The following is a 20,120-nucleotide window of genomic DNA, read 5'->3' as shown; positions in this document are numbered from 1 at the left end:
CCCCCTTGGATCACACATTACAGACAGAAACAGCCATTCCAACACACCAGTGGGACTGCTGGCTGACACAGCTGCAAAATTGCATATGTAACATAACGTGTATGTTCTTTGAGGAAGTGCGAGAGACATCATGCAGTTCAGATGATCTGCTGCAGTAAGCATGTACGTCTGTTATCCGCGTTTCATACTTTACATCCACATCAGCCTTCAAAGTCTTCAAGTCTGCATCCACTGTCATTTGATTCATGCTGCAGTTATTGTGTCCTTCAGACATGGACAGCAGCAGACACTCAGCACCAGGAGGAAGAGACTCAGTTTCAGGCCTTGTACCCATGGAGAAAACAGAGCACGGGAGGAATGATCAGGGTGAAAAGGGACTGGATCATCCCTCCCATCAGAGTACTGGAGAACAGCAAACAAGTTCCCGAAGCTCTTGTCCAGGTGAAAATGCCCGTCTACAGCTGTTAACGTCATCATGTGTAAATTGGTGGATCTCTGTTGTGCATAATGTGGTTCTTTGTGGTGAAGGGTTCTGAGCCATTAAGAGCGGGGATCGACTCAGCATCGAACAGCAGAATTACTCAAATAGCAGTCACAATAATACTCTGACTGAAATACAAGTGGTGAATTATTCTAGAATGACAACATAAGCATTTTTACAACACAGCTTTGCACATCAGATCTCAGAATTTATGTAAGTGTGGGTCCTGATTAGTATTTGACTGGGAGACACAAGGAGCTGCACAAGCTGTATCCAAAAAGGCATCCAGAGTAAATCTTGTGCCAAATCTAATCATTGAAACATGATTAGAAACCACATGAAATGATAATATTGGAGAATGAGGTCAGGGGACTCAATAAACGCATTCAGGAATGAATTATTGGTGCAAAACTGGGAAGCAGTATACCAAGAAAACAATGTGCACAATGCATATGAAATATTTCTGAAGGAATTTAAGCAATTATATGACAAATGCTGTCCAGTTAAAGAATACACAAGAAAACTGAAGTATGGCAACTGTCCATGGATCATAAAAGGCTTACAAAATGCCTGCAAGAAGAAAAATACAGAGAATTCATAAGACTGAGAACTAAAGAGGCAGAAAATAAATATAAACAATATAGAAATAAGTTATCTAATATTATAAGGTCTAGCAAAAAAAGATTATTATAGGACATTATTAGATAATAACAAACATAATATAAAGGGAATGTGGGGTATACTAAACAACATTATCAGAAGCAGTTCTAAACAGTTACAATATCCTGAGTATTTTATTGATGAGGGTAATGTAATTTGTAATAAAAATGATGTGGCTGACAATCTAAATAAACTTTTTGTAAATGTGGGACCTGAAAAATCTCTGCTCCTGGGACAGTTGGGAAAAACATGGATGTATTGATAGAATGAAATTATAATTCAATGTTTCTCAAAGCAGCGGAGGAGAAAGAAATATTAGATATTGTTAAAAAATGCAAAAATAAAACATCAACTGATTATAATGACATTGATATGACAACAGTAAAAGAGTTCATTGAAGGGTTCTCAAAACCTTTAACATACATCTGTAATTTATCATTTCAAACAAGATGAAAATAGCCAAAGTCATTCCACTGTACAAAGCCGGGAACAAGCATCATTTCAACAACTACAGACCTGTGTCTTAACTTCCACAATTTTCCAAAATACTGGAAAAACTCTTTAATAATAGATTGGATATATTCATTGAAAAGCACAAATTACTCTCCGATAACCAATATGGTTTTAAATCAAACAGTACAACATCATTAGCAATAATACAAGCAATTGAAGAAATTGCAAATGCCATTGAACAAAAGAAATATGCAGTTGGAATATTTATTGACATTAAGAAAGCCTTTGACACAATCAACCATGAAATATTAGTTTAAAAAAACTGGAACGATATGGCATCAGAGGTATTGTATCAGACTGGGTTAGAAGCTATTTACAACAGAGACAGCAGTTTGTTAAGATGGTGATGTCAGTTCTGAATGTTTGGACATTGTTTGTGGGGTACCACAGGGGTCAGTGTTGGGGTCCAAATTATTTATATTGTATATTAATGATATTTGTAAGGTGTCACAGATACTCGAACTAGTGTTGTTTGCTGATGACATGACTATTTTCTGTTCTGGGGAGAATTTAAAAGAAATGGTAGCGGAAATCACTGAAGAAATGAACAATTTGAAAATATGGTTTGACCGAAACAAATTGTCATTGAACTTAAATAAAACAAAACTAATGTTATTTGGGAACTGCAGAACCAATGAGCAAGTACGAATACAGATATATGGGGTGCAGATTGAAAGGGTTGATGAAAATAAATTCCTTGGGGTAAAACCACACATCAAATATATACAAACCAAAGTATCAAGAAGCATTTCACTGTTAAACAAAGCAAAACATGTTCTGGATCATAAATCACTCCGCATCTTATACTGTTCCATTGTCTTACCATATTTCAATTACTATGTAGAAATTTGGGGTAATAACTATATGAGTTCAATGAAATCACTAATTATTCTTCAAAAAAGGGCAATATGGGTCAATCATAATGTCAGCTATCAAGATCATACTCACTCACTCTTCTTAAAATAAAAAATATTAAAATTAACAGACAGTAAAATTCCAAACAGCACAGATCTTGTACAAGGCAAAAAAAATGACCTACAGACATACAGAAACATACAGAAATTGTTTAAGGATCGAGAGGGGGGATACCAATTACAAGGGAAATACAATTTCAAAATGAACAAAATCCACACAAACAAGAAACAATTCTGCATTTCACTCTGTGGGGTGAGACTGTGGAACGGTATGAATGAGGAGTTAAAGTAGTGTCCAAACATTCAACAGTTTAAAACAAAATATAAGGAATGTGTTTTCATGAGATACAGGGATGAAGTGTGAGAGTTACTAGGTGTTCACGGAAAACTGTTATTGATTATTTATTTCTATAATTGTTTATGGATTTATTTATGTTCATTGTTAGTTGGGGGGCAGCACGTGGCTTAGTGGTTAGCACTGTTGCCTCACAGCGAGAAGGTCGTGGGTTCAATTCCCGTGGCCTTTCTGTGTGGAGTTTGCATGTTCTCCTCGTGTGTGCGTGGGTTTCCTCCAGGTGCTCCGGTTTCCTCCCACATCCAAAGACATGCTGGTTAGGTGGATTGGAGTCTTTAAATTGTCCGTAGGTGTGTGTGTGTGGGTGTGTCTGTGCTTGTTTGTCTGTTTGTGGCCATGCGACAGACTAGCGTCCTATCCTGGGTGTACCCCGCCTCGCGTTCTATGACTGCTGGGATAGGCTCCAGCCCCCCGCGACCCTTAATTGGACTAAGCGGTAGAAGATGGATGGATGTATTGTATCATTGTATCATTATTATTGTTACTATTAGTTGTTGCTATTATTATTATTATTATTATTATTATTATCATGATTGTCAATAGTATTTTTAAGGAAACAGGGATTGATATGTACACTCAACAAAAATATAAACGCAACACTTTTGGCTTTGCTCCCATTTTGTATGAGATGAACTCAAAGATCTAAACCTTTTTCCACATACACAATATCACCATTTCCCTCAAATATTGTTCACAAACCAGTCTAAATCTGTGATAGTGAGCACTTCTCCTTTGCTGAGATAATCCATCCCACCTCACAGGTGTGCCATACCAAGATGCTGATTAGACACCATGATTAGTGCACAGGTGTGCTTTAGACTGTCCACAATAAAAGGCCACTCTGAAAGGTGCAGGTTTGTTTTATTGGGGGGGGGATACCAGTCAGTATCTGGTGTGACCACCATTTGCCTCATGCAGTGCAACACATCTCCTTCGCATAGAGTTGATCAGGTTGTCAATTGTGGCCTGTGGAATGTTGATCCACTCCTCTTCAATGGCTGTGCGAAGTTGCTGGATATTGGCAGGAACTGGTACACGCTGTCGTATATGCCGGTCCAGAGCATCCCAAACATGCTCAATGGGTGACATGTCCGGTGAGTATGCCGGCCATGCAAGAACTGGCACATTTTCAGCTCCCAAGAATTGTGTACAGATCCTTGCAACATGGGGCCGTGCATTATCCTGCTGCAACATGAGGTGATGTTCTTGGATGTATGGCACAACAATGGGCCTCAGGATCTCGTCACGGTATCTCTGTGCATTCAAAATGCCATCAATAAAATGCACCTGTGTTCTTCGTCCATAACAGACGCCTGCCCATACCATAATCCCACCGCCACCATGGACCACTCGATCCACAACATTGACATCAGAAAACCGCTCACCCACACGACGCCACACACGCTGTCTGCCATCTGCCCTGGACAGTGTGAACAGGGATTCATCCGTGAAGAGAACACCTCTCCAACGTGCCAAACGCCAGCAAATGTGAGCATTTGCCCACTCAAGTCGGTTACAACGACGAACTAGAGTCAGGTCGAGACCCCGATGAGGACGACGAACATGCAGATGAGCTTCCCTGAGACGGTTTCTGACAGTTTGTGCAGAAATTCTTTGGTTATGCAAACCGATTGTTTCAGCAGCTGTCCGAGTGGCTGGTCTCAGACAATCTTGGAGGTGAACATGCTGGATGTGGAGGTCCTGGGCTGGTGTGGTTACACGTGGTCTGCGGTTGTGAGGCTGGTTGGATGTACTACCAAATTCTCTGAAACGCCTTTGGAGACGGCTTATGGTAGAGAAATGAACATTCAATACACGAGCAACAGCTCTGGTTGACATTCCTGCTGTCAGCATGCCAATTGCACGCTCCCTCAAATCTTGCGACATCTGTGGCATTGTGCTGTGTGATAAAACTGCACCTTTCAGAGTGGCCTTTTATTGTGGGCAGTCTAAGGCACACCTGTGTACTAATCATGGTGTCTAATCAGCATCTTGATATGGCACACCTGTGAGGTGGGATGGATTATCTCAGCAAAGGAGAAGTGCTCACTATCACAGATTTAGACTGGTTAACAATATTTGAGGGAAATGGTGATATTGTGTATGTGGAAAAAGTTTTAGATCTTTGAGTTCATCTCATACAAAATGGGAGCAAAACCAAAAGTGTTGCATTTATATTTTTGTTGAGTGTAAATCATTATACAGGGAGAAGAGGTGGGATTAGATAAGTTTCGACTTCTTCTCACTCCTTTTTGAACGAACATTAATTTTACATTGTCTGTTGTTGTTTTATTTTTTTCTTTTGTTATGTTCAAAATAAATCTTCTTCAATTCAACAATGTTTCATTAAAACAGTTACAAGTTACCCATAAGTGCATATATCTGATTTTACAAGAATTGAGTCACATTTTTGACTGTGTGAAATACAGAAAAATTCCTGTTATAGTTTCTAATCTTACTTCCTGTATTAGGTCAGGGGCCTCTGGTGTCAGGGTCCCTAACTGTCAACACCTCACATCTGGCGTTACAACATGTGCATTATACGTTGTACCTCTTCCTCCCACGAGACTGGAGGTTGTCATTTTCTCTCATGTCTCGATCTAGATCAAATCGGACAAAATCTTCAGAGGAGAAGTGATCTACAAGTTAGAGGGACCAGGGGTGGACCAAGAACCCAAGAACCTGTTTGAGATTGATGATAAAACAGGTGTAATCAGGAGCAAGCGACCGCTGGACAGAGAGAAACACAACAGTTTCACGGTAAAAGAGCATTTAGGGATTTAATGTGTAACATTACAGCACATTGAAACAGTTTCCTTTACAATATGCACGGTGCATCAATGAGCAATGTGTTCCCATTCCCAGTTTCATTTCACACAATATATATCAGTGTCACACGAAACAGCCAAAGGTCACTTCTTGAAAGCCTTTACTGGCATCTTGGGAGAGACCCGAGACTGTTCCATACCAGATGACCAGTGAAGTGAGCAGTAATGCTGAAGCAAACATCCTGTACATTTCCTTCTGCGCACTAAGAGCAAATGTTTTAGACTGTAAATCCTCACAGGCAAATGCGTGACCTGTCATGACCTCTGTATGTTTTACATGGATGCTTTGCAGGAAACAGCAAACTCATGAATGCAGTTGTAATGTTTATATGCAATGTGTGTGTGTGTGTGTGTGTGTGTGTGTGTGTGTGTGTGTGTGTGTGTGTGTGTGTGTGTGTGTGTGTGTGTGTGTGTGTGTGTGTGTGTGTGTGTGTGTGTGTGTGTGTGTGTGTGTGTGTGTAGCTGAAAGCCTTCGCTTTGTCTCCCAGTGGAGAGAGATTGGAGAATCCTACAACCATTGAGATCGTGGTGCTGGATCAGAATGACAACAGACCCACTTTCACTCAAAACCAGTTCACTGGTGCCGTTGCAGAGTTCTCAGTTCCAGGTACATGAACCATTTTTTTTTATTATACACTTTATTCCTATTTACCTTTAGGGTACCGCAGTTGTGGAAGTCTTTAGGAAGTGTTGTGGTTGCGTCTGTCTGGAGTTGGGTAAGGAAGGACAAAATAATAAAAATAATAATAAATAAAACTTTTGGATCTGCCCAAGCAAAGTAGGAAAACCCTAAATAAACCATCTTATGCTTCTTCTTTCGGCTGTTCCCATTAGGGGTCGCCACAGCAGGGCAATCGTTTCCATCTCACCCTGTTCTCTGACTGTCACACCAACCACCTGCATGTTCTCCCTCAGCACATCCATAAACCTCCTCTTTGGCCTCCCTCCTCCTGCCTGGTGGCTCCATCCTCAGCATCCTTCTCCCTATATACCCTGGGTCCCTCCTCTGCACATGTCCAAACCATCTCAATCTCGCCTCTCTGACTTTGTCTCCAAATCGTCCCACCTGAGCTGTCCCTCTGATATGTTCATTCCTAATCTTGTCCATTCTTGTCACTCCCAAAGAGAATCTCAACATCTTCAGCTCTGCCACCTCCAGCTCTGCCTCCTGTCTCAAAATCCACTTTAACCTTCAGATGATCAGCAGGTGATTTCATTGATGATCAGATGTTTATGTTTGGGGAGAAGCTCATCAGCAAACCCAGCACCCCACTTTTTCCCAGTTTCTTCACCTAGCTGATGCTTTGGGGTTTGTGGAAAAATTGTGTCGTTATTCCGTCCACTTTGTGTAATGCACCAGTTCTACAGCTCCAAAACATGACGGTGCCTCACCTTCTTACACTCTTCCAAACATATTTCTGGTCATTGTAGCCAGACAACTCACTCTTTGTCTCACTGACCATAAAACTTTCCTCCAGGTTGTTTTCTTTGTCTGTGTGGTCAGCTGCAAACTTGGAGGTGTAAATTCTGGAACAGGGGCTTCTTTCTTGGACAGCAGTCTCTCAGTCCATGGCAGTGAACAATGCCTATAAACAGCTTTAACACCCTTGGGCTTTTAGACATTTTAATTCCTGTATGCCCTGCATTACTTTCAGAAAACCCAAACTAAATTAAAACTTGTACACCCATTTTTTGGCTTCTTTTTGTCTTTCTTTCAATTAAAGATGTGTGTTGTATAATCATTTTGCCACAGAAAGCAACAATTCAAAGAAATTCTATCAAATATTGCCATGACATTCATGCCCATGATAAGTGTATGTAAACATCTGACCACAACTGTAACATAAGCAAAATTAATCCATGTTTGACTACTTGTTTTCCTGGATTCCATAAATGTAATCTATGTTGCATCATTCTTAAGTTTGTAAGCGCATGCATTCATCCGGCACATGAATTAGCCGTACCCCTGGTGACCCAGAAGAGCTAAGAAAATGTAGCGGGATGAAAGTCCCGGGTCCCAATTGAAAAGACGTTCCCGCTAACTTGGCTAACAGGGAGTTCCCCTTTGGCTGACCTGGTAGAGGAATGGTCTTTTGTGCGAGCCGCGTGGGTTCGATCCCCACCGTCGTCCCGGCCACGAAGGTCCTGCTGCTTCAATCTGGCGTCACGAACAGGATGTGGGTCACAGAGTATGCTAACATGCACCTGTGACTTCGGGACGAAGTCAAAAATGGTGGGGAGATGTGTAGCGGGATGAAAGTCCCGGGTCCCAATTGAAAAGACGTTCCCGCTAGCTTGGCTAACGGGGAGTTCCCCTTTGGCTGACCTGGTAGAGGAACGGTCTTTTGTGCGAGCCGCGTGGGTTCGATCCCCACCGTCGTCCCGGCCACGAAGGTCCTGCTGCTTCAATCTGGCGTCACGAACAGGATGTGGGTCACAGAGTATGCTAACATGCACCTGTGACTTCGGGACGAAGTCAAAAATGGTGGGGAGATGTGTAGCGGGATGAAAGTCCCGGGTCCCAATTGAAAAGACGTTCCCGCTAGCTTGGCTAACGGGGAGTTCCCCTTTGGCTGACCTGGTAGAGGAACGGTCTTTTGTGCGAGCCGCGTGGGTTTGATCCCCACCGTCGTCCCGGCCATGAAGGTCCTGCTGCTTCAAAAATATGACTTAACTTCATCATTTTAGTGTAATGGGTATGCTCATTATATATTGATTTAAAACATGACCATTTCTTAAAATTTTTATGTTTAATTTACTTCAGACTCTAGAATAACATTTTTGTTAGCATGGAGGTGAAGAGGTTACCAGTAAAATACTCTGCATGCTTACTTGGCAATACTAATAATATTTTAGTACTTTTTGTTGACATTGATATTTTCTGTGTCGTCATCTCAGCATTTGGCTAAATTTTGTATGTGACTGAAGTTTTGACTGATTTTTTTGACAGGCACATCAGTGATGTCAGTGTCGGCTACGGATGCTGATGACCCAATGACAGAAAATGCCATTCTCAGATACTCTATCATTGACCAGGAGAGTATTCCCGCCAGTGCTGTTACCAAGACGATGTTTGGTATCAACGACGTGACCGGGACAATTTACACAAGGGATGTTGGCCTGGACCGTGAGGTGAAGCACCACTGACACTCAAAGAATTGTAAAACTCAAAACAATATCCTATATTTTCTACTTCAGCATATTAAGTTGCATTGTTTCTCAAATAAGTGTAGCTACTCTTCTATTAAGTACACATATTTGTATATACAGTAGGTCTGTGACCAATATGTGCAACAATCTTTCCCTGTACAGCAGAGCTAGTGGTGAGGTTTGTGTTGGTAACAACATGGACTCTGACATTACGCCTCCATTTTACTTTAATGTGTTTGTAACAGACAGTAAATTATGATTAGTGGTGTCTAGTTCACTAACTGTGTGTGTGTCTTTAACATTCAATAACTTCAGCTTTGCAGAAACTTTGTGACAGCAAAACACGCTAGCTAGCTTGACATCTCATAGTCTGAAAATGTTTTTAATCTGCGTTACAGTACAAAAGTGTAGTTTCACCTAACATATCAATATTTATGATGCAGGACAGCGTTCTACTCTACAGTGTGTTTTTTTGCCATTTCAGCTGTGACACATGTATGCACACAAGCAACGTGGGCCACACTAAAATACAAAATTGAGCGAAATGGGGGTAAAATGTAAGGAAATGGAGCAGACTGACCCAAAGTGACTCCAAATAAGTACTTTTATTTAATTGTTTGGTGTTTGTTTTCTCTGAGATGTGCTCAGTATATGTACTTGGGGCAGGTGTGCCATCTGGTGTTCAAGAGACGAAACTTCAGCCACTGAGTCAGTTTGCAACATTTTGTTACATTTACCCCCATTTCATGATTATCAGTCCCCATTTCACTACATTTCACCCCATTTCACTAAAAAAATTTAATGAAAGTACTTAATTTAATCATATTTGGAGTCATTCTGCTCCATTTTACTCTGATTTCGTGATTATCAGTCCCCATTTCGCTCCATTTTGCCCCATTTTGCTAAAACTTTTAATACAAGTACTTAATCATATTTGGAGTCAGTCTGCTCCATTTTACTCTGATTTTGTGATTATCAGTCCCCATTTCGCTCCATTTTGCCCCATTTTGCTAAAACTTTTAATACAAGTACTTAATCATATTTGGAGTCAGTCTGCTCCATTTTACTCTGATTTTGTGATTATCAGTCCCCATTTCGCTCCATTTTGCCCCATTTTGCTAAAACTTTTAATACAAGTACTTAATCATATTTGGAGTCAGTCTGCTCCATTTTACTCTGATTTTGTGATTATCAGTCCCCATTTCGCTCCATTTTGCCCCATTTTGCTAAAACTTTTAATACAAGTACTTAATCATATTTGGAGTCAGTCTGCTCCATTTTACTCTGATTTTGTGATTATCAGTCCCCATTTCGCTCCATTTTGCCCCATTTTGCTAAAACTTTTAATACAAGTACTTAATCATATTTGGAGTCAGTCTGCTCCATTTTACTCTGATTTTGTGATTATCAGTCCCCATTTCACTCCATTTTGCCCCATTTTGCTAAAACTTTTAATACAAGTACTTAATCATATTTGGAGTCAGTCTGCTCCATTTTACTCTGATTTTGTGATTATCAGTCCCCATTTTGCTCCATTTTGCCCCATTTTGCTAAAACGTTTAATACAAGTACTTAATCATATTTGGAGTCAGTCTGCTCCATTTTACTCTGATTTTGTGATTATCAGTCCCCATTTCACTCCATTTTGCCCCATTTTGCTAAAACTTTTAATACAAGTACTTAATCATATTTGGAGTCAGTCTGCTCCATTTTACTCTGATTTTGTGATTATCAGTCCCCATTTTGCTCCATTTTGCCCCATTTTGCTAAAACGTTTAATACAAGTACTTAATCATATTTGGAGTCAGTCTGCTCCATTTTACTCTGATTTTGTGATTATCAGTCCCCATTTTGCTCCATTTTGCCCCATTTTGCTAAAACGTTTAATACAAGTACTTAATCATATTTGGAGTCAGTCTGCTCCATTTTACTCTGATTTTGTGATTATCAGTCCCCATTTCGCTCCATTTTGCCCTATTTTGCTAAAACTTTTAATACAAGTACTTAATCATATTTGGAGTCAGTCTGCTCCATTTTACTCTGATTTTGTGATTATCAGTCCCCATTTCGCTCCATTTTGCCCCATTTTGCTAAAACTTTTAATACAAGTACTTAATCATATTTGGAGTCAGTCTGCTCCATTTTACTCTGATTTTGTGATTATCAGTCCCCATTTCGCTCCATTTTGCCCTATTTTGCTAAAACTTTTAATACAAGTACTTAATCATATTTGGAGTCAGTCTGCTCCATTTTACTCTGATTTTGTGATTATCAGTCCCCATTTCGCTCCATTTTGCCCCATTTTGCTAAAACTTTTAATACAAGTACTTAATTTAATCATATTTGGAGTCAGTCTGCTCCATTTTACTCTGATTTTGTGATTATCAGTCCCCATTTCACTCCATTTTGCCCCATTTTGCTAAAACTTTTAATACAAGTACTTAATCATATTTGGAGTCAGTCTGCTCCATTTTACTCTGATTTTGTGATTATCAGTCCCCATTTCGCTCCATTTTGCCCCATTTTGCTAAAACTTTTAATACAAGTACTTAATCATATTTGGAGTCAGTCTGCTCCATTTTACTCTGATTTTTGTGATTATCAGTCCCCATTTCGCTCCATTTTGCCCCATTTTGCTAAAAAAATTAAAGTACTTAATTTAATCATATTTGGAGTCAGTCTGCTCCATTTTGTTACATTTTACCCACATTTTGTGATTAGCAGTCCCCATTTTGCCCCATTTTGCTAAACATTTTAATACAAGTACTTAATTTAATCATATTTGGAGTCAGTCTGCTCCATTTTACTCTGATTTTGTGATTATCAGTCCCCATTTCGCTCCATTTTGCCCCATTTTGCTAAAACTTTTAAACAAGTACTTAATCATATTTGGAGTCAGTCTGCTCCATTTTACTCTGATTTTGTGATTATCAGTCCCCATTTCGCTCCATTTTGCCCCATTTTGCTAAAACTTTTAATACAAGTACTTAATTTAATCATATTTGGAGTCAGTCTGCTCCATTTTACTCTGATTTTGTGATTATCAGTCCCCATTTCGCTCCATTTTGCCCCATTTTGCTAAAACTTTTAATACAAGTACTTAATCATATTTGGAGTCAGTCTGCTCCATTTTACTCTGATTTTGTGATTATCAGTCCCCATTTCGCTCCATTTTGCCCCATTTTGCTAAAACTTTTAATACAAGTACTTAATTTAATCATATTTGGAGTCAGTCTGCTCCATTTTACTCTGATTTTTGTGATTATCAGTCCCCATTTCGCTCCATTTTGCCACATTTTGCTAAAAAAATTAAAGTACTTAATTTAATCATATTTGGAGTCAGTCTGCTCCATTTCGTGATTATCAGTCCCCATTTTGCTCCATTTTGCCCCATTTTGCTAAAACTTTTAATACAAGTACTTAATCATATTTGGAGTCAGTCTGCTCCATTTTACTCTGATTTTGTGATTATCAGTCCCCATTTCGCTCCATTTTGCCCCATTTTGCTAAAACTTTTAATACAAGTACTTAATTTAATCATATTTGGAGTCAGTCTGCTCCATTTTACTCTGATTTTTGTGATTATCAGTCCCCATTTCGCTCCATTTTGCCCCATTTTGCTAAAAAAAATTAAAGTACTTAATTTAATCATATTTGGAGTCAGTCTGCTCCATTTTACTCTGATTTTGTGATTATCAGTCCCCATTTCACTCCATTTTGCCCCATTTTGCTAAAACTTTTAATACAAGTACTTAATCATAGTTGGAGTCAGTCTGCTCCATTTCGTGATCATCAGTCCCCATTTTGCTCCATTTTGCCCCATTTTGCTAAAACTTTTAATACAAGTACTTAATCATATTTGGAGTCAGTCTGCTCCATTTTACTCTGATTTTGTGATTATCAGTCCCCATTTCACTCCATTTTGCTAAAAAAAATTAAAGTACTTAATTTAATCATATTTGGAGTCAGTCTGCTCCATTTCTTTACATTTTACTCACATTTTGTGATTATCAGTCCCCATTTCGCTCCATTTTGCCCCATTTTGCTAAAACATTTAATACAAGTACTTAATTTAATCATATTTGGAGTCAGTCTGCTCCATTTTGTTACATTTTACCCACATTTTGTGATTATCAGTCCCCATTTTGCCCCATTTTGCTAAACATTTTAATACAAGTACTTAATTTAATCATATTTGGAGTCAGTCTGCTCCATTTTGTTACATTTTACCCACATTTTGTGATTATTAGTCCCCATTTCGCTCCATTTTGCCCCATTTTGCTAAAAATTTTAATACAAGTACTTAATTTAATCATATTTGGAGTCAGTCTGCTCCATTTCGTTACATTTTACCCCTATTTTGTGATTATCAGGTTCCATTTTGCCCCAATTTGTCCATTTCATATTTTTGTATAGCAGGAGCAACATTTAGCAAGGGTAAGTTTCAGCTATTGGTTTGGTTACAGTTTGAATGTAACCAAACCAATAGCTAAATAGCTACGGAGATGGCATCAAAAACTCTTCTCATAATGCTTTAAGACTATAAACAGCTTTGACGTGAAGGTTCATATGTTTCTTCTCTACTGACTAAATCCACAGCTGAATTAGGAGTATCTCTGATAGCGTTTAACCTTTTTCAGACAAACATGTCTATCTGGCAACCAAAGAGGAGGCTAGACTTTAATGACTTAAAGATATAAATCTCAAGAATTCAATGAATCATGAATAAATAATTAGCACAAATAAATGTTTAATACACACTGTCAGCACAGTACTTTGGTGTTGATCATTGTAGACAGCTGTGAAATTTGACTAATTAGTGGATGCAAAGAGCTTGACAGAAAATTAGCTGAACCCTTTATAAACAAAGGATAGCAGAGCTGCACAGCCTCTCCAAATCACACAATGTGTGCCTGCTGAGTCAGGCAGTGCTACCAGTCCACCAAGAATAATAATACAATAACATGCTTTTGGAGGGCGGTATGCATTTTCAGAGGCCCAACGTTCATGGCCAGTCGCCCAAAATGATCGGTCATTTTGGGCGACTGGCCATGAACGTTGGGCCTCTGAAAATGCATACCGCACGACAACAGCATGTTATTTGCATTATTTTCACTTTACTGAGATACACAACACGTAACGCGTACATAATACGTTGGCTCACTTTAATTTTTGTCGTGTCGGCTGGCACGCGCTGCTCTCCGAATTCGGCAGTGCATCCTTATCAAGCTGGCTGCTTTGGCTGCGCTGTTCATTGTCGTACTATCTATGAGAAAATCATCCAGAATATCCATATTGGGACCAACACACACTTCTCACCTTTTTATGTTTTCCTCTGTGGACAGTTCTTGGGCTGCGCGCTATGACAAATAGCTATGGCTATTTGTTTACGCACAGCGGGCGGGTATAGCCAGATAACGTGGACATAAATCTACGATCCCGGCCTAGCAACGCCTCGGTAAAGTGATAATAATAATGGTTATCCAGCATTGTTTCATGGAACAGCCCTCAAACCTGGTATTCAGATTTACATGTGTGACCAGCTTTACCACTAGGGAGATTCTGGTGAACTCAGACACAGCATGACTCATGTCAAGTCAACTCTGGGATCATACACCACACTACAGAAACCTTGGGCCCCACCCAGACAGACAACTGGTCCAGGTTCACCTCTCAAAAGTTGCCATCTATCTGTCACACTGTAAATTAAAATGTAAAACAAAATAAATCTATTGTTTTTACAGAAATGAAAAAAACTGGCACTATAGTTGTTAGAATAATTCTGGTAAGTATTCACAGCGCTTCACTTTTTCCACATTTTATGTTACAGCCTTATTCAAAAATGGAGTGAATTCATTTTCTTTCCTTCAGAATTCTTCTCACAACATCCCATAATGACAACATGAAAAAAGTTCAATTTAATTAATTTTATTTCATTTATATAGCACCAAATCACAACAAAGTTGCCTCAAGGGGCTTCATATGAGTAACATCGAACCTTACCAACCCCTAGAGCAAGCACACAGGTGACAGTGGTAAGGATAAACTCCCTCAGATGATTTGAGGAAGAAACCTCAACCAGACCAGACTCGAAGGGGCGACCCTCTATTTGGGCCATGCTCCCGACACAATTGACAATACAAATATACAGTTAACTTTGGGAAATTTTGTTGGTGCACAGGATGGGAGGCCTGCAGAAGAAGGCACCCACTCCCATCTCTGGATGGAGCCGCACCTCAAACAGAGAGAAAAAAAACAGAATCAGGCGGCAGAAAGACAACAAATACAGTATAATTTGTCAGCATTAAGCAACAAGAATAATAGAAGAAATGCTAAGGTGATCACCAGCCACTAGCCCTAAGCTTCACTAAAATACCCAGACTTTAAAGTTTTTTAAAATGTTTGCAAATTTATTAAAAATAAAAAAAACGAAGAAATCACATATATGTAAGTATTCATGCCCTTCGCTCAGTACTTTGTTGATGCACCTATGGCAGCAATTACAGCCTCAGATCTTCTTGAATATGATACCAGAAGCATGGTGCACCTGTCTTTGGGCAGTTTTGTCCATTCTTCTTTGCAGCACCTCTCAAGCTCCATCAAGTTGGATGGTGAGCGTTGGTGCACAGCCATTTTCAGATCTCTCCATATATGTTCAATCAGATTCAGGTCTGGGCTCTGGCTGGGCCACTCAAGGACATTCACAGAGTTGTCAAGATGAACCGTCGCCCCAGTCTGAGGTCAAGAGCACTCTGGAGCAGGTTTTCATCCAGGATGTCTCTGTACATTGCTGCATTCATCTTTCCCTCAATCCTGACTAGTCTCCCAGTTCTTGCCACTACAACATCCCCATAGCACGATGGTGCCACAATCATGCTTCACTGTAGGGATGGTGCTTGGTTTCCTCCAAACATGATGCCTGACATTCATGCCAAAGAGTTTGATCTTTGTCTCATGGACTCCAGGTGGGCTGCCATGTGCCTTTTACTAAGGAGTGGCTTCCATCTGGCCACTCTACCATTTAGGCCTGATTGGTGGAATGCTGTCCTCATGGAGCCGAACTTCCTTTTACGGATGATGGACACTGTGCTCATTTGGACCTTTGAAGCAGCAGAAATGTTTCTGTACCCTTTCAAAGATTTGTGCCTTGAGACAATCCTGTCTCTGAGGTCTACAGACAATTCCTTTGACTTCATGCTTGATTTGTGCTCTGACATGCACTGTCAGCTGTGGGACCTTGTATGTCGACAGGTGTGTGCCTTTCCAAATCATGTCCGATCAACTGAATTTACCCCAGGTGGACTCTGAAACACTTCAAGGATGATCAGTGGAAACAGGATTCACCCGGAAAATATTCACAGCGCTTGACTTTTTCCACATTTTATGTTACAGCCTTATTCCAAAATGGATCAGGAAAGTATTCACAGCGCTTGACTTTTTCCACATTTTGTTATGTTACAGCCTTATTCCAAAATGGATCAGGAAAGTATTCACAGCGCTTGACTTTTTCCACATTTTGTTACGTTACAGCCTTATTCCAAAATGGATCAGGAAAGAATTCACAGCGCTTGACTTTTTCCACATTTTATGTTACAGCCTTATTCCAAAATGGATCTAGAAAGTATTCACAGCACTTCGCTTTTTCCACATTTTGTTATGTTACAGCCTTTTATTCCAAAATGGATCAGGAAAGTATTCACAGCGCTTGACTTTTTCCACATTTTATGTTACAGCCTTATTCCAAAATGGATCTAGAAAGTATTCACAGCGCTTCGCTTTTTCCACATTTTATGTTACAGCCTTATTCCAAAATGGATCAGGAAAGTATTCACAGCGCTTGGCTTTTTCCACATTTTATGTTACAGCCTTATTCCAAAATGGATCAGGAAAGTATTCACAGCGCTTGACTTTTTCCACGTTTTATGTTACAGCCTTATTCCAAAATGGATCAGGAAAATATTCACAGCGCTTGACTTTTTCCACATTTTGTTATGTTACAGCCTTATTCCAAAATGGATCAGGAAAGTATTCACAGCGCTTGACTTTTCCACATTTTGTTATGTTACAGCCTTATTCCAAAATGGATCAGGAAAGTATTCACAGCGCTTGACTTTTTCCACATTTTGTTACGTCACAGCCTTATTCCAAAATGGATCAGGAAAGAATTCACAGCGCTTGACTTTTTCCACATTTTATGTTACAGCCTTATTCCAAAATGGATCTAGAAAGTATTCACAGCACTTCGCTTTTTCCACATTTTGTTATGTTACAGCCTTTTATTCCAAAATGGATCAGGAAAGTATTCACAGCGCTTGACTTTTTCCACATTTTATGTTACAGCCTTATTCCAAAATGGATCTAGAAAGTATTCACAGCGCTTGGCTTTTTCCACATTTTATGTTACAGCCTTATTCCAAAATGGATCAGGAAAGTATTCACAGCGCTTGAGTTTTTCCACGTTTTATGTTACAGCCTTATTCCAAAATGGATCAGGAAAATATTCACAGCGCTTGACTTTTTCCACATTTTGTTATGTTACAGCCTTATTCCAAAATGGATCAGGAAAATATTCACAGCGCTTGACTTTTTCCACATTTTGTTATGTTACAGCCTTATTCCAAAATGGATCAGGAAAGTATTCACAGCGCTTGACTTTTTCCACATTTTGTTATGTTACAGCCTTATTCCAAAATGGATCAGGAAAGTATTCACAGCGCTTGACTTTTTCCACATTTTGTTATGTCACAGCCTTATTCCAAAATGGATCAGGAAAGAATTCACAGCGCTTGACTTTTTCCACATTTTATGTTACAGCCTTATTCCAAAATGGATCTAGAAAGTATTCACAGCACTTCGCTTTTTCCACATTTTGTTATGTTACAGCCTTTTATTCCAAAATGGATCAGGAAAGTATTCACAGCGCTTGACTTTTTCCACATTTTATGTTACAGCCTTATTCCAAAATGGATCTAGAAAGTATTCACAGTGCTTGGCTTTTTCCACATTTTATGTTACAGCCTTATTCCAAAATGGATCAGGAAAGTATTCACAGCGCTTGACTTTTTCCACGTTTTATGTTACAGCCTTATTCCAAAATGGATCAGGAAAATATTCACAGCGCTTGACTTTTTCCACATTTTGTTATGTTACAGCCTTATTCCAAAATGGATCAGGAAAATATTCACAGCGCTTGACTTTTTCCACATTTTGTTATGTTACAGCCTTATTCCAAAATGGATCAGGAAAGTATTCACAGCGCTTGACTTTTTCCACATTTTGTTATGTTACAGCCTTATTCCAAAATGGATCAGGAAAGTATTCACAGCGCTTGACTTTTTCCACATTTTGTTATGTTACAGCCTTATTCCAAAATGGATCAGGAAAGTATTCACAGCGCTTGGCTTTTCCACATTTTGTTATGTTACAGCCTTATTCCAAAATGGATCAGGAAAGTATTCACAGCGCTTGACTTTTTCCACATTTTGTTACGTTACAGCCTTATTCCAAAATGGATCAGGAAAGTATTCACAGTGCTTGACTTTTTCCACATTTTATGTTACAGCCTTATTCCAAAATGGATCTAGAAAGTATTCACAGCGCTTCGCTTTTTCCACATTTTGTTATGTTACAGCCTTTTATTCCAAAATGGATCTAGAAAGTATTCACAGCGCTTGACTTTTTCCACATTTTGTTATGTTACAGCCTTTTATTCCAAAATGGATCAGGAAAGTATTCACAGCACTTGACTTTTTCTACATTTTGTTATGTTACAGCCTTATTCCAAAATGGATCAGGAAAGTATTCACAGCGCTTGACTTTTTCCACATTTTGTTATGTTACAGCCTTATTCCAAAATGGATCAGGAAAATATTCACAGCGCTTGACTTTTTCCACATTTTGTTATGTTACAGCCTTATTCCAAAATGGATCAGGAAAGTATTCACAGCGCTTGACTTTTTCCACATTTTGTTATGTTACAGCCTTATTCCAAAATGGATCAGGAAAGTATTCACAGCGCTTGGCTTTTCCACATTTTGTTACGTTACAGCCTTATTCCAAAATGGATCAGGAAAGTATTCACAGCGCTTGACTTTTTCCACATTTTATGTTACAGCCTTATTCCAAAATGGATCTAGAAAGTATTCACAGTGCTTCGCTTTTTCCACATTTTGTTATGTTACAGCCTTTTATTCCAAAATGGATCTAGAAAGTATTCACAGCGCTTGGCTTTTTCCACATTTTATGTTACAGCCTTATTCCAAAATGGATCAGGAAAGCATTCACAGCGCTTGACTTTTTCCACGTTTTATGTTACAGCCTTATTCCATAATGGATCAGGAAAATATTCACAGCGCTTGACTTTTTCCACATTTTATTATGTTACAGCCTTATTCCAAAATGGATCAGGAAAGTATTCACAGCGCTTGACTTTTTCCACGTTTCATGTTACAGCCTTATTCCAAAATGAATCAGGAAAATATTCACAGTGCTTGACTTTTTCTACATTTTGTTATGTTACAGCCTTATTCCAAAATGGATCAGGAAAGTATTCACAGCCTTATTCCAAAATGGATCACGAAAGTATTCACAGCGCTTGACTTTTTCCACATTTTGTTATGTTACAGCCTTATTCCAAAATGGATCAGGAAAGTATTCACAGCGCTTGGCTTTTCCACATGTTGTTATGTTACAGCCTTATTCCAAAATTGATCAGGAAAGTATTCACAGCGCTTGACTTTTTCCACATTTTGTTACGTTACAGCCTTATTCCAAAATGGATCAGGAAAGTATTCACAGTGCTTGACTTTTTCCACATTTTATGTTACAGCCTTATTCCAAAATGGATCTAGAAAGTATTCACAGCGCTTCGCTTTTTCCACATTTTGTTATGTTACAGCCTTTTATTCCAAAATGGATCTAGAAAGTATTCACAGCGCTTGACTTTTTCCACATTTTGTTATGTTACAGCCTTTTATTCCAAAATGGATCAGGAAAGTATTCACAGCACTTGACTTTTTCCACATTTTATGTTACAGCCTTATTCCAAAATGGATGTAGAAAGTATTCACAGCGCTTGGCTTTTTCCACATTTTGTTACGTTACAGCCTTATTCCAAAATGGATCAGGAAAGTATTCACAGCGCTTGGCTTTTTCCACATTTTGTTATGTTACAGCCTTATTCCAAAATGGATCAGGAAAGTATTCACAGCGCTTGGCTT

At 39.1% G+C, this 20,120-nt stretch overlaps 1 protein-coding gene across 1 annotated transcript in view; it reads left to right on the top strand.

Moving 5' to 3' along the window:
- The first annotated feature begins 57 nt into the window (after positions 1-57).
- The window catches only part of cdh15 (cadherin 15, type 1, M-cadherin (myotubule)), a 51,061-nt gene continuing 30,998 nt past the window's right edge, over positions 58-20,120 (top strand). The window contains exons 1-4 of the mRNA XM_034192161.1: positions 58-441; positions 5,528-5,683; positions 6,214-6,358; positions 8,702-8,883. Coding sequence (XP_034048052.1) covers positions 142-441; positions 5,528-5,683; positions 6,214-6,358; positions 8,702-8,883 — 783 coding nt within the window. The 5' untranslated portion in view covers positions 58-141. The remainder of the gene's footprint in view (positions 442-5,527; positions 5,684-6,213; positions 6,359-8,701; positions 8,884-20,120) is intronic.

The sequence above is a fragment of the Thalassophryne amazonica genome, chromosome 2, assembly GCF_902500255.1.
Source record: "Thalassophryne amazonica chromosome 2, fThaAma1.1, whole genome shotgun sequence".
In the NCBI taxonomy this organism is placed as follows: Eukaryota; Metazoa; Chordata; class Actinopteri; order Batrachoidiformes; family Batrachoididae; genus Thalassophryne; species Thalassophryne amazonica.
Note: the sequence above shows the minus strand (reverse complement) of the source record. Positions and strands in the feature narration are given on the sequence as shown.